The 15,110-nt window shown below is 41.4% G+C and overlaps 1 protein-coding gene across 3 annotated transcripts in view; it reads right to left on the reverse strand.

The window, feature by feature from the left end:
• Window positions 1–11,496, reverse strand: part of med30 (mediator complex subunit 30) — a 47,714-nt gene extending 36,218 nt beyond the window's left edge. For 2 of the 3 annotated variants that reach the window (XM_005452715.4, XM_003447163.5), the window contains exons 1-4: window positions 11,373–11,496; window positions 10,544–10,830; window positions 8,323–8,481; window positions 2,553–2,660 (exon numbers count right to left, since the gene is read on the reverse strand). In XM_005452715.4, the coding sequence (XP_005452772.1) occupies window positions 2,553–2,660; window positions 8,323–8,481; window positions 10,544–10,732 (456 nt within the window). In that variant the 5' untranslated portion in view covers window positions 10,733–10,830; window positions 11,373–11,496. Of the gene's footprint in view, window positions 1–2,552; window positions 2,661–8,322; window positions 8,482–10,543; window positions 10,831–11,115; window positions 11,265–11,372 lie in introns of those variants that run through there. The other variant, XM_005452716.3, reaches the window with a different exon arrangement.
• Between the last annotated feature and the right edge of the window lie 3,614 nt (window positions 11,497–15,110).

Raw genomic sequence — 15,110 nt, forward strand, 5'->3', positions numbered from 1 at the left:
ATGTCAAACTGCACAGGATTAAAAAGTATATTTACAGCTTAGCACAAAAAAGCCCAAAACATTTTGGCCTCTATGGATAGTTTCCTCCTCCATAACAACCGTACAGGGGGCAGATTTTTATTATAACTCATCCATCTGAGGAATAAGGCTTAAAGTTATGGCATATGGCTGATAAGGCCAAACAGGAAGCTGTAGCTGACAGCTGCTTTTCAGATCCAGTGTTGCCAACTCCGAGTCCTCAGTAAGGCAAATTGCTATTGGCTGTCCTAAAGGTCGCTAGAAGTCACTAAATGACATCATCGCCTAATTTGCATAATTGGTCATGCTAATTTAATTGTAACCTAAGTTGTAGGAGAGAAAAATAACATCGTGGAAGAGACATGTGAGTAAAAAACGTCCTAAATGCATTTAGAATTTATTTAGAACTACAAATTAAATTTCTTCTAGCAATTATTGTTTTTTTGATGTCACAATTCAAACCCTGCTCCTTTATCTGGGCTTGGACCGGTAAAAGTGACCCGAAATAGGCACTCTGGTGGAGTTACTTTGTGTGTGTGTGTTTATAAGTAGTTTTAAACCTTGTGATCCACAAAACAGCATAACAGTAAAAGAAGAACTGACTGCGCTACAGTCAGTGCGGGAGCAGCAGCTTCGCTCATGTGCGATTCATGCAGCTTGGACGCATAGGTGTGAACATCTCCTGCCCTGATAGCAGCTGGGTGAGGACTATTCTCCGCCTGGCATGGGCGAGGTGCCCACGGCAGCACTGCTGCTTGTTGAGAGTAAGAGCGATATGCGCTTTCACGTCAAAAAAGTCGTCATAAATAAGTCTCCAATAACACCAGAAAAAGTCACCAGATTTGTTTCTAGTCGCTTTTTAGAAAAAAAAGTCGCTAAGGGGGTCTGAAAATCTGAAAACTCGCTAAATATAGCAACAAAGTCGCTAAGTTGGCAACATTGTTCAGATCTCTCCTTTGCTAATTTCATACACTCATTAGGATGTTTTCACTGCCTTTGATGTATGAGCATTTTAATGGATTTTACAAGAAAATAGTGCAGTTTGCTGTGCGGTGGTGATTTCTGGCTCAAATAAACAAAATTAAACAGCATAGCGAGGTTTTAAAATGATAGTCCAGTAACCAGTGGGTGTCGTCACAGTGTTTACATCCATCTTTGAGGTACAGTCTATGGGTAAGGCACATGGTAGCATGTCTTTTAACATACAGGTGAGTTCACAGGAAGTTAAACACAACTGCAAGTCAGCCAAGGACTCATTTAAATAAGTTACATTATAATCAACTCCCAGATTGGCAAAAATTACATGGAAAATGCAATTAAACAGAACTACATCGTCAGCAAAACTCAGGGATGCCCCCTGGAAGACATCATGTGTTATTCAATATCCCTGCCACTGGCAACAAAGACAACAAACTTATTATTAATATGATGATTATATAAGGATCACATGCCTGTAGGTCTATATCAGGACTCCAATGTTCCACAAATACTCCCAAAAGTCCCTGTATTTCCTTGGAAGGCTGAGGTTGGAATTACATCCGCCTCTTCATTAAATATTGTAAGAATCCAGGTGCTGCACTCAAACTAAAATTAAAGAGTTTTATGCAGGCAGACAAACACGACTCTCAGACACGACTACAAAGCCTTTTCAAAAACTTAGGAATTAAGTTAGACAACTTAAAATGAATTTTTAAAAACCCAATAATAATAATAACAATAATAATTACTACAATAAAATCTGTATAGCACACTGTGCTGGATTAAATGTGGGGGTAATACTTGAGTGGTGCGCATTAAAACAGAATCAGCTGCATAACGTATCTAATTGAGTTAATTTTGAATCAGTCACAACATAATATCTGCTCGGTTCAATAAGATCAACAGTAAACCTCATATGAGATGAGTCTCCTTCATTTTAACCGTACGCTCCTCCTGCACAGTTGAAAAATGTCGTTAGGTTCAAATATTGGGTTTTCAAACTGCTCCTCAGGTTCCCCTACTGACCAGGAGATTCAGGTTTTGATAAAAATTAAACTAAAAAAAAAAAAAAAGATTGCTGAGGATGAATCTAGTCCCCGGGGAAAATGTTGTAAAATGCATTTGTGGTTAATAGGATTTCCCAGTGGTATCATGACCTCCTTTAAACACACAACCACTATCATCAGACAAAGTTTATCAAGTGCGGCCTCTTAATTTTGTTTTTGCACAAACCTTCTGTACAACCTGGATGGTTGCAATTCAAATAAGAGCAAACCAGCAATTAAAAATTCGGGTTAATGATATTGAGTAAAATTATTCATCTGGAATAAATTCCACGCCTAATTATCATTTCTTGTCTGTATGATGATACTGAAACATTACTGAAATAACACCGTGTTTATAGCTGAAATAAAAAGAGACCGAGATATCACTGTGAGCCTTTTCAAACCTTTCCCATTTTTCCTCTAATAAGCTTCTCCTCCTCGTGTTGTTACAGGCTGGAAATCAAACCTGTAAGCCTGTCAGTGTTGTGCTATTCATCCAGAACACAATACCTTGTTGACCTCCAGGATTTCTCTCCTTTCCTCACTGGCAGAGCGGCTCTGCCCACCTGATCGGTCTTCATGTTTGGAGCCGTCATCCTCCACAAAGGGTATCAGTTGCTGGAAGGGACAGCAAACAAAAAAATGTGGCTGTATTACTCACTGTAAGCAAGACAAGCGTAAGAGGATCGCTCCCAAAATGCTGACTTATTCAAATAACTGGATCGTGTTTCCCTACTTGGAGTAGCACAGTAAGATCCATATCATAGTTTTTTTCAATAAAATCTGTTTTAAGATTCACCTCCTGATGCAATTATTCTCTTTCCTACTTCTATTTTTTTCCCCAATCTAACATCTAAGGTCCAAATAAATTAAAGGTACTGTGCTGCCTAGTCACATCTTTCCTATACGCCCACTGAGCGCAGTTATAGGCCACATTTACATGTGTATGGGAAATCTCAACTAAGCTATATTCAACATATCTCTATGCCTTCTCGCACGATTGTTCCCATGAAGTGGTGAAAATGGGGATTTGTGTGTGAGCTCTCAAACACTCTCTTCAACGTGGAAAGACAGGGACAGGAAAAGACTGAGAGGGAAAAGCGAGTGGGAGATTAATTCATTTTTAAACGCTCTGTGTGCTTGACCTTGTCTGCTTGACACTAGAGTGAGGCTGATGTGCAAGAGCCTTCAGGCGAGGCAGCGTTCCCGAGAGCCGACAGGGTCACCGCCTGCTGCTTTGCGTCGCACTGCCCCCTAGTGGTCACCTCAGCGTGGGTAGGGGAGCAGGAGGCTTGCTGCAGTCACACATCAAGTAATCTATGAATGTCTTGAGAACACACTGTTCCTCATAACACACAGACAGCAAGGATATAAAAGACCTGCACTGACAATGTGTGATTGATGTTATGCTATCTTTGCAGAGCGACTGCACAAAATTGAATTTTGTCAACAACAAAATAATAGACTGTAAAGCACACGCAGTGAAAATGGAGTCAAACCTGAGTTTCATATTCTCAAAAGACAGCAACAGTCTTATATAGCATGACATTTTATGGGTTTTAATAAAGGCTGTGGACGACTCTGCTATGGTTTGTAATACTGGAAGCAAGAAGCTCCTGTTACAAAAAAACATCTAGAAAAACATCGTTTTCCTTTCCAAAACAATACTGCCATACCAGACAAGATCACAAACATAGATTAGGTAGGACAGTCTCCAAGCAACATTAGCTAATAAAAAAAAATATCCCATATGGTGGAATAGCAAACCTTCCTCCAATAATGACTTGGCAAAGCAGTAAATTATGACTGACTACAGATTTTGGCCCGTGTTGTGCAGCTGGAGCAGAGGCCCTGCAGACAGTCGACGGCTGATTTAAGTAACCTGATTCATCTGGAAGCAATGACTGACTAGTGTATGAGTAGCGTTGGAGCCAGACAATATCAAGACTAGCACAAAGGAAGTTATCAAAAAGATAAAATAAAATACAGACAGAGAGAGGAGACTAATAGAGTAGGATAGCACTGAAGAGGGCAAGAGTCGTGGGAAAAGAGCCAGAGAGAGAGAGGTGAGAACAGAAAATGGGCACGGGAAAAAGAAAGGCAGACAAAGAAGAAAATAAAGAATGACAAAAAGACATAAAAGTCTGGAAAAAGTTTCTTTACTCCTGTCAGTTTCCAGGCTTAGCTCTGCGCCAAACTGTAAACTCTGACTCTTGGAGGGAGAAAAGACAGCAAGGACATGTGCAGGATATTATACCAGACAAACTATGAGCTCGCCTCCAACTTTCAGCAGGAAGAGATGAAAGTTTTTTCATTAGATAATTTGAGGCCGAAGCCAACGACATATCACATTTTAAAGGTGGTGGGCTCAGTTTGGCAGCCCGCGGGGGGAAAATGAAATGTGCTGAGTAGGGTGGGAGAGATGGATGGAGAGGGTATTTTGTGTGTGTGTGTGTGTGTACGTGTAGCTATGCAGCACGTGCACGTCAAAGTGTGAGTCATAACCCCTGCCTCTTCCACAGAAAGATGGATGTGGTTTCCTGGCTGACAGAGAAGAATGGCCTAATGAAGTTCTCCAGGTTGCCTCAGTGAGACAAAAAGAAAAGGGTAAAAAAAGACTGAAAAAAAAAAAAACAGCAGGGTGAATGTGTAAGAGGAGAGGGAAATGAAATGGCATGGCTGTTCACTGCAGGAAATGACAAGAGGAGAGCAAGACTTGGGACCACAGAGAAAGAACAACATGGGAAAAGCAGAAAAAGACAGCGAGACAAAGCCAACGAGGACAAACAGACCGACCCGAGAGAAAGAAGGAAATGAGGAGAGATCCAATATCTAGCAGCTATCAGAAGAAAAGAAGATGAAAGAGGTAGAAAAATGTGGGGAGGAGGAAGAAAAATGCATCTAAAAAGGAAGAAAGTGGATTAAAGTCTGAGAAGGGGCAAGGAAAAAGCTGCAACGAACGACATGTGGAAAGAAAAAGGGGGGAAAGCGCTGACGTGTGCAGTTGGTCCAGCTGTTCATTAAACGGGTCTGTTGCTAATTAGGCTGAGATGAGGTCACGCTGCCCGAGTCATTGATTCCACTTCCTGTTTCAGGCAGCCAATAGTGAGTGGCTGTCAGGCAGCCACCTGAATTCTCTAGGATGATAAATGGCATGCATGCTGGGGCCAAAATCAACAACCCCTCAGCCCCAGACAAACATGGTGAGAGGAGCTATTGGCTGGTCAGCACCGGACTGGGTCTCAGCCTCGGGGGGAAATGAATAAACATTTAAATAAGGTGGAATGAGCAGGGGGAGGAAAAAAATAGCCAGATGGTGTAATGACTCAATGAAGGTACGGCAAAAGGAAAATGTCAAAGAAAGCCCGTCACTGGCTTTGATTTAAGGGCACAACTGCACACGAGAGTCACTTTGAACAGATCGTTCGAAATGCCTCTCGCTGACTGTACTCCTCAATGCAGAAAATGTACGTGGTGGCAGCCATCACAAATTTGTTCCAATTTAAGACTGGTCTCCTCCCACATCCTCCTTTATCCTCAGTAGGAGTCTGGTGAGAGAGATTAGCTCCGAGCCAATCTGTAGAAATTGGGAAGGGACTGCCGCAGTCATAAATCCAATCAAACAGTGGTGGATAGCCGTGCCGGAGCCCCGCATGGTGCCTCACAGAGTGCACCCCCAGTGAGCCAGTGAGTGTGGAATTGCACGTGTGGCGAAAACATGCTATTGTGCCAAGTTACACTGCACCACTTGCATTTCTATGTTGTACATTTATGTGTGTGTGGGGGGGGGATACAATTGTGCAATCATTCTGTGAAGGCAGGCAGGGAAGGAGCCCGGCTAACAGGCAAAGTGGTGTTGTTGCTCCTGAAGGTGGATGGTGACTGTAACCAGCAGTAAAGAGGCTCTGGAGACTCACCTGAAACGACCAATGAATCTGCTGCAGGCAGAGAAAAGACAGACCTAGAGGGAGTAGGTGAGATAAGAGTTCCCCAGGGTAAATATGTGTGTGTTTGTGTTAGCAGCTTTGTGAGAGCGTGTGTGTGTGCATGAGCAAGGGGATGTGGAAGTTACAATGGCCTACTTCCTTTAAACCAACAGCTTCCTAATTTAGCAGACAGCTTTTACGAAAAGCCGGACTATATGAGGCGGCGGCTGAAAGCACAAAAACAGCACATGACAAGCACATAAAGCATTTGTTGATGTTCACATCTAAAAAGATCAATCAGTCAACTTAAAATGTAGTTTCAGCACTTCAGCGCTTACAGCCTCATCATGTAAAACCTAAATGCAGTTGCAGGTGTGCTTTATATAATAAAAGCATGACCTGATTTGAGGTAAGACAGCATCTTAAAAGTAATAAAAAAAAATGGACAAAATATGTAAAATACAAAGTATAACACAATGTGTTTTATCAGGTAACAACTATATTAAGCTGGGAGTAATGTGGATTTAATTCAGTCTCCTTTCAGCATGTAATACCTAACCAAATCCAAAGCAGAATGTTTGTCGCATGATCCGGGAGCAATGAACCATTATGGGGAGAATTTTGTTTGTTTGTTTCATTAATCTTTTGTGACGAGGGGGAGAGTGCGTTATTCTTGAGTGAATGGAAGATGGAGAGGTGGACCAGCAGATTGGTATGGTTTGAGCAGAAATATAGGCATTGTACTGGACTGTCATGGTTAAGAGAGAGCTGAGCTTTACAAGTCAACCTACAAATCCAACCTTTACCTATAATTATGAATTCTGGGTAATGACCAAAAGAGTAAGGCCACAAATACATGAGGCCAAAATGAGTTTCCTTTATAGGTTGGCCAGGCTCAGCCTTTAAGGTAGGGGAGAGGAGCTATTTCTAAGGCTGAGCATGGCTGGGTGGACTCTGGACTCCGGACAGTATGTCAGCAACACACAAGAACCACGATCAACCTGTCTCACTACTGCAAATACTTTATTTACTTTTGGTGAGGGTGGTGCCTGTATGGAGTCTGCAGGAAGCCGGACACATTACACTCGCTCACTCAGGGTGAATTAATCAGATCATAGCCTGGTATCACATATCACACAGACTTTGTAATATGGAGCTAATGAGTTAAAAACTATTTATTGTCCAACTGAGTCTGACATTTATGTCCTCACACACATCCATGCTGGCAATGCACTGGAAAGTTCAGTGCAGCGGTACATGTGTGTAATCAGACAGAGCTCTTCGGCTAACTTTACCCGAGTGCACCTACATGCATCAACCCATGATTAAACCTCAGTGTTCCCAGGTGCACGCCAATCTTTTGTATACTTAAATCAACTTGCACCAATTTCATCACCTCTCCTCCACATCACAGCCAACAAACCCCGACTGCTTCTTTTGTCTGCGTTATGCAACCAGTGCGTGCCGCCACTGTAGGCGTGCATCATATTGCTTCACTCTCTGCAACAGGACCGGTGTGTGCAGCAAATACGGATCAAAGAAATGTTAGAAGCCCTTTTGGAAAGTTCAAAGTTTTCCACTTTTTATGTTTCAGGCTCATCTTAAGATGGATTCAATTAATTTCTCCCCCTCGTCAACCCTTTTGTTATGATTTATAACTGCACTCTGTTGTCCCCTAACCAGCCGACCAATGTAAGAACCTGCTAACTGTTCCCACCTCACACTTAAAGACTGAAGGCGGCTGAGCGTTAGCAGTTAGAGCTCCTCTGTTATGTAACGAACTGCTGCCATTTCCTTTGAGACCTTAAAGATTTAAATATATCGGCAGGCTTCCTTATAACATTTTACTTTTCTTTTAAACCTTTAAGGCTTTTTTATTTTATTGTTAACTACTGAGTTGCACTGTATTTTCATTCTTGATGCTGCACTTTCGTGACTCTGTTTTATATTAATACACCAACTGTTCAATAATTTGGAGCTTAAATTTATGCTTTTCTAATCTTCTTTAATATCCCCCCCCCCCGTTTGTATGACTGTATTTTGACACATTTGTCTATATTACGTGTTTCTTCTGAAATATTTTGTATTGCTGAATGTTGCAAATACATTTCATTAATAAACTTCACAACTTTATTTTTAATAACTATGGAAAGTGCACCCCTGGTGGTATAATATAACTGATATAACAGTGTGTGTATATATGACAGATAATGGGAAAAAGCACAACAGGTTTCCTTTAGGGATGGAAGGAAGTTTCACAAATTTGACTATTTTGCCAACTTTTAACAGAAATTCAATAACGTCAGTAAGAGAAAGCTGTCATTAGCGTATTTCTTAGCATTGTCGTGTCTCACCTCTGGAGGTATGGGGTCGAGGCCGGCACAGTTTTCGTTGCATTTATCGTAGACGAGGCGCAGCTTGCGGAAGAGCACAGAAAGCGTTCGTAGATGCTCCTGGAGTTTCCCCAGCCTGTCCTGGTGGGTGTTGGGGTGGTAAGTGACTCCATTAGGCAGCTAAGAAGAACCAAAGGGGAAACGCTGTGTTAAATAAAGTACTAGAATTTTCTTAGTGCTAATAAAAAAGCAAAACCTATTGATCCTCACTGACTGCCAAAGCATCACGAAGCCTCTGTTGTTCCTCAGCTGATAAGAAACCATGAGAAAATCCTCTGATAAATAAGTGATAGTGTTCTTTCTACTTAAGAACGGGAGCCATCAGTCTGAAAAGACGCTTTAAAATGTGTTTAACACGTTTGTGATCCTGCAACAATATGGCATGTGGTTTTAATAATCACAATTTAAACCACCAAACATAAACTGTGCAGCATCAAAAGATAAACAGCTTCAGCTCGAGCACTTTGAATGTTTTTTTTTTTTTTCCCCCACTCACTCCCATACTGAGGCTGCAAAACTGGCTTTCAACAACAATGGGTGTTAAAGAGCAGCATGACATGTTTTTTATTGAGAGGATCGACAAGCCTCTGGAGCAGCACTGTCTGATTATAAACATCCTGCATAGCATGAAACAAGCCTGCCTTGAGGGCAAGCAAAGCGAAGAGAGACACACAGAGAAGCAGAAGGGAGACAGACAGAGAGAGACGGAAGGAGTGGAGGGAGGAGAAGACACATGAGGAATTTTTACAAGTATAAAGGCGGCCTGTGATCTAAAAAAACAAGTCACAACAATGCTGTTTGTGCATTCTGCGGCTGAGGTCGCGCTCGCTCGGCCCATCTCGCTGGCTGTGATCTTAACAAGGTGTGGGAGCGGCGTCTCGGAGGAGCAGGCAGACATCCATGATAAACTCATTCCAGTTGCATCTTTAATATGAGGTCAAAGCTGAACTATATGTGAACTGCAGACCAAGCTAATGCACAAATAAATGATCTCAAGGAATATTAACAAGCATCCGCTGGCACTTAAATGCAGTAAAGACTGATGCACTGTTTGGAAATAAAAGAAAACATTTGGAAGGAAAGTGCACTAACACATTTGACATAAAAGCAATACGTTCAGCTCAATGATATATGTAGAAGGATGACTTCATGAGTCTTATCTACGAGTGCTCCTTCTTTGTTATGACAACATAAACAAAGCCCTGCAAACACAGGAGGAAATCACACAAAGGCAACATCCTTGCTTAGCTAGTGTTGGATTTATCGCAAACACTTTGACGATGGTTGTCATATCACATTACTGCATGGTAATTTGCACTTTTGGTCATAAATTCCTGGCAGTAAGCTGAGCTTTGAGCAATTAAAATAACCAAATAAAACTTCCTATCTCAAGAAAGACGAACGAGATCTGCTTGCAGTTCTCCAATTTTTGCGTGGCAGGCCCCCACATGCCCCTTTTGTATCACTAACAACTGAAAATTGTGACCTAAGTAAAGGTGATGGGAATCGCATCAGCAAACTCTTGTTTATTTTGTCAAAAAAAAATTTTTTTAAGTGATATTAATTTAACTTCAGTTTTATGCAGTGGTTCCTGTCCCCAGATTTAAGAGCCACTGCCTTATGCTAATATGTATTTTCCCTGCCTTAATGATTGAAGGCATAAAAAAAAGGGTCTGTACTTTTCCTGCTCCTAGTTGTCAAAATGTAATTTGTGCAAAAGGCATATTTGGAGCCTAGACACTGATTAAAAGTTTCCTCTACATCTTTGTACTTTCTGCCAAATTCTTTCAGAATACAATCTACATGCCACATTATTTTAATGAACCTTAAACTGCCTCTGCAAGCTTCTCAAATCAAGTGATTTTGGCCTTTTAGCTGCGCTGCGCTTCTCGCTGGCTGTGGCCCGTCTCCCATTTACCATCAAGACTGCAGGCATCGTGTTGTTTTTAAATCCTGCATCAAAATGCAATGAAAAAGAACTGCCTTCCTGACTGGCATTTGCTTTGTTATTAGAATAATAGTCATCATGTCATGTTAGTATCTCTTTTTTTCCCCCTCGCATCTTTTGGCTGGTCTGTTTTCATGACAGCGTGTCCAAACTTTTAATTTTACTCATCTTGCGTCATACTTAAGAGTTCTTGAGAGTCTCACATTGGTTCTAGAGCTACAAACATGACCATACCTGCATGTTTCTGAGGAGCTGGAAGATCTCCATGGTCCTGAGGACGATGTCTTGGACCGTCTCCTGGCCGATGCGACACAGCGAGGCCGTGTTAACATCCCGTGCCGCCTGAGCCTGCTGCTGCTGTTGCTGCTGCTGCTGAGGTGGCGGCTGCCCGCCAAAAGGTGACACGAGAGGAGGGGTCGTCATGGAGACTGCAGGTGAAGATGCTGATGGAGAGGATGGATTGGAGGGGGGTTCACGTGTTTCCCTGTCAGGTTATTCCACACCAGGAGACATTTACATGCCTTTAGGGAGTATTTTAATGGAGATAAAGAGAAGGAAATTTAGAGAAGTTAAAGGAAGTCCTGGTTATTGCACGTGCTTTGTGATTACTCAACAGCATAGAGTTTAGCAATATCAGCTTAGCTTTTAGCTAAGCTAAAGTTTGATAAAAAGCATATTTTCAGCTATATAAAAACTTCACAGGTGCTAAAAAGTAACAAAAACAACGCGTTAGTCTCTGTGCTAACGCCATAGCCTTTAAAATAAGTTATCTACGCGGGTTTGAATCTATTTAAACGACAACTCACATCAGTACAAGTCTCTCAAATGCCGCCCCGAGCTTTAAAAGACACACCCAGACACATGAAGTAGAGTAACGGGTTAATCATCGCTCATGTAAAAGTACAGCGATTGTCACAAATGCTAAGTGGACAGTCACACCATACGACACTCTCGCTTTCTCAGCGTTTATTTTTGTGGGGTTTTTTTATTATTTTTCTACCACATCATGTCACAGAGAGTATTCATGTTTGCTCACCGGCACAATTACAACATGTTAGGTTACCTGTGTGGTGATAATTTATCTCTTTTGTTGACATGTCAAGTCCCTCTGCTCCAGGGATCTCAGCTGCTGCTGCAACTATCGCGAGAAGTCTTAAGTCGACGCCGTCATTTTGGGTTGTAAATAATGTAATAGAAGCGAAACGTGAAAATGTATATTTATATATATTTATTTTTAATTTGGTATAACTTTAACGAGAATAAGATGTTATAACTGACATGTACTAATATCAAATACGCTTTTGGCCATCTACCGCTTCCCTCTGAATGCTTCTAAAGCATGAAAACATTACGGTAAAGCAACGCGCACGCCAAAATGTGCTCGGGCTACTTGAGGTAAGAGCGACACATACTGGCTCATTTTTTTAATAACAGCATCACTACCACACATCTGAGTTCATCAGCCCCCGGGCCAATTTACGCCACATGATTGCTTCTCATGGGTCATTCTCTTTCCCTTACTCTGTGTTAAATTAAATCCCTCAGTGCATCTACCCATCCATTATTTATAGTCTACTGTACAGCTGTGCTTGGATTGTTTTGTGAGCCATCAGAATTCAAATTATTTTGAAATACAAGAGGTGTCACGAATAGACAGCAAGCTGTACAAGGTTGCTCCCTCAGCATGTGCAGCAGAATTACTGCCCTGACTTACAGACACTGGAAATAAGAGTTTTATTTATTTATTTTTAAAAAAAGAAGGAAAAAAGGAAAGGTTTTACCTTCAGGCTTGAATGGTGCTGAAAAAAGTAGATTAGGATGCTATTACTTAATATACACCATTCACTGAAATTTAGGGCCGTGGGCTGGATTTCAATTTTCTTTTATCTGAAAAACACTTTATGTAATAGTAACCCAGAGTCTTTTTTTCCCACTCTTTTTAGCAGCAACATGCAATACTGATGCGAAAAACACTGAGCTCACTTGACTGCCCACAACTTCTTAATTGCAGACAGAGTGCTGGTTAGCTTGCCAGGATGAATGAGTGTTACTCTCACAATCCCCATCTGCTGTAGCGCCAGACTAACTGAGGCATGCCTTTTGGAAATAAGTTCCTCCATAATCATCCAGCATGTCTTGGTGAGCTTAATTGGAAGGATGAAGCAGCGATGGTGAGTGGGTGGAGGCAGGTAGCGAGATGAATAGGTTTTCCCATGTTGCCATGTTGCTGATTAACAATGCAACTTTAGGAGAAGGATGGAAAATGTAAAAGTGTGAGTGAGTGTGCAAAACCCTTGAGTCGCCCCTTATTTCTTTATATTTTGCTTCAGAGGAGACAGATTTTTTTTTGTTGCTTGTTTTGTTTCTCTTAAAAACAAGTAATTTGTTCTTATTTCTTCAGTTGAATCAACAAAAATTCGAAAAGAAGAAGTGGCAGAACCCGGATCTCACGCAGTGTGACATCATCCCACCACAGAACAGAACAAAAGGCAGCCGACATCCAAAGATGAGCTTCAAAAATCCTTCAAGAAGCCTGAAGACTGCTTAAAGAAATGACAAGAAAGCTTGCCTATTAGAGTTCAGGCTGTATTGAAGAATATAGATGGTCACGCCAAATATTGACCTTCAACCTTTCCATGTATGTTTGACTGTGACTGCTGCACCTCCTTCCCACTTTGCTAGCAAAATACAAAAAATAAGGGTGCCTTGAGACTTTTGCACAGTACTGTATAACGTAAATGTGTCCCAAATCCTAAAGAAGACAGCTGTCTCCAGGCCCTGACCAACCAAGAGCTCATCTGTCCTCACTGATCGAAGTGAATAGAGAAACAGCAGAATGTATTGATCACATCAAAACGAGCTGATGAAAAACATATTGATTCCAAAGGGCCCACTCCTGTTGATGTAATCAAACCTCATCGCAACAAAACAAATATAAAAGACCTTCATTCATCATAAGGCATGGCTCTGAGAAATCTTAACAACTTCGTATTTGCTCAACTGTGTGTTTGTTTGAACAGTTCCAACCGTCACTGATGAGCAGCAGGAGGAAAACTCACGGAAAACACAACTGAGACTGATTACATGCAACAGCACACAATCAGGCAGCACAGATTACCATGAAAGTGACGACAGGCTTGCAGTACCGCATCATGTAGTCAGTTCTGCAGGAGCCTGATGAGAATGCACGACAGAAAGATGGAGACAGATAGAGCGGAGAGGAAGGCCTACAGGCGACCTGATCACCCCCTTGTAGGGAAATACAAACCATGTAATAATTATGAGCGGAGGGGGGTATCGTAACTAAAATGGATTCTCTATCCACTTAGTGCATTACCTATGCTTTAATTAAATGCACACTGATCTGATCCCTGCAGGGCTAAGTTCAGATGGAGAGCAGGGAGTACAATGGATTGCTCTGAAGGCATCAGCATGTAAAGTCCACTCAGCTGTTCTCAGAAAATTCACTTACAAAGAATGAGATCAGTACACTCGGCACTACAGGAGCAGAGAGGCAGGACAGTTTATGGGTGTGAGTGAGGTTGCCAAAGCAGGCATGTTAGAAGCACGCCACTCAGCAGCTATAGTCTTATTACCTGACATTTCAATGCCATTTCATTAGGTATTACAATACCTGTGGCTAAGGAGGCAGAGTAGGTTATGTGTTAATCACAGGGTTGGTGACTCGAGTGTCTTTCAGAAACACACTGAATCCCAAATTGCCAGTACATTGCATAGTATCCTGCTACCATGAGGCTGATTGAGACACATCACAAAGAGCTTTGAGTAAACACAATCTAAAGGGGTACTCTCATTTCCATCTAAATATATGTTTTTTGGATTCTGACATAATAGTTTTGATGATTTAGAGTTCAAAATAATAATCCTTGAATCAATCCTGGTTAGGCCACCCTCCCTTTAAGGCTGTTTTCATTTGATTGGCTGCCTCTTGGAAGCAAAATATTTAAACAGTGATAGTGGTAACAGTAAGCAGGGTTTACTGCCAGAGCTGTGCCTGAAATGAGCTGATCTGGAATATCTCATCTCAGTGGCATCATACAGAGCCAAGACCAGAAAATAAAGAAGCTACGTAAGGCGAGGAGAGGACCCAAATGCAGGACACTGAGGTGTAAGACATTAGAAAAAATGAGCACTTTATTGAGCTGCAAACGTCCTACAAAGACTAAAAAGACCCAGGAGCCTTGGAGCATGAGTTTAACTAGGGGAAGATAGAAACACAAACTATCATGGACCTGGGGTTTTGTGGCTGTTGTCTAAGGGTTTTCTATTAATATGTAGGTCCTGGGATGAGTTTCATTGTTCTTAGTTGTGTTTCCTTTCTAGTCGAGTGTAGACTCTTGTGTTCATTACGTTTTGAGTTTTGATTTATGTTTTTTGGGGTAGATATTTCCTGTATAATTTCCTTAATTGTTTTCTCAGTTTACTCTTTAAGTTTCTTAGTTTTGGTACTTTTTTTAAAGTAAGACTGTTGCTGTTAGAGATGTAGTTTATTTTCCGTTTTTACTGGTACCCCCATGTTTCCTTGTATTTTGTCTTTGTGGCACTTGTTTCTAAGTCATGTTGGCTCCTGTGCTGTTTTGATAGTCATTCGTCTTTTGTGCCTTATAGTTAGTTTTACCTCTCTTGTCCCATTGCCTTTGATTAGTTTCAGCTCTTCTTTTTTCACACGTTTCCACTACTCCGATTTGTCCACAGTATCTGTGTGTATATACCCCAGGTCTCCCTTGTCTTTTCAGTGTCTGTTAACCTGCTCTTGTCTTTATCTGCAACTCAGTGTGTT

The sequence above is a fragment of the Oreochromis niloticus genome, linkage group LG22 (genome assembly GCF_001858045.2).
Source record: "Oreochromis niloticus isolate F11D_XX linkage group LG22, O_niloticus_UMD_NMBU, whole genome shotgun sequence".
In the NCBI taxonomy this organism is placed as follows: domain Eukaryota; kingdom Metazoa; phylum Chordata; class Actinopteri; order Cichliformes; family Cichlidae; genus Oreochromis; species Oreochromis niloticus.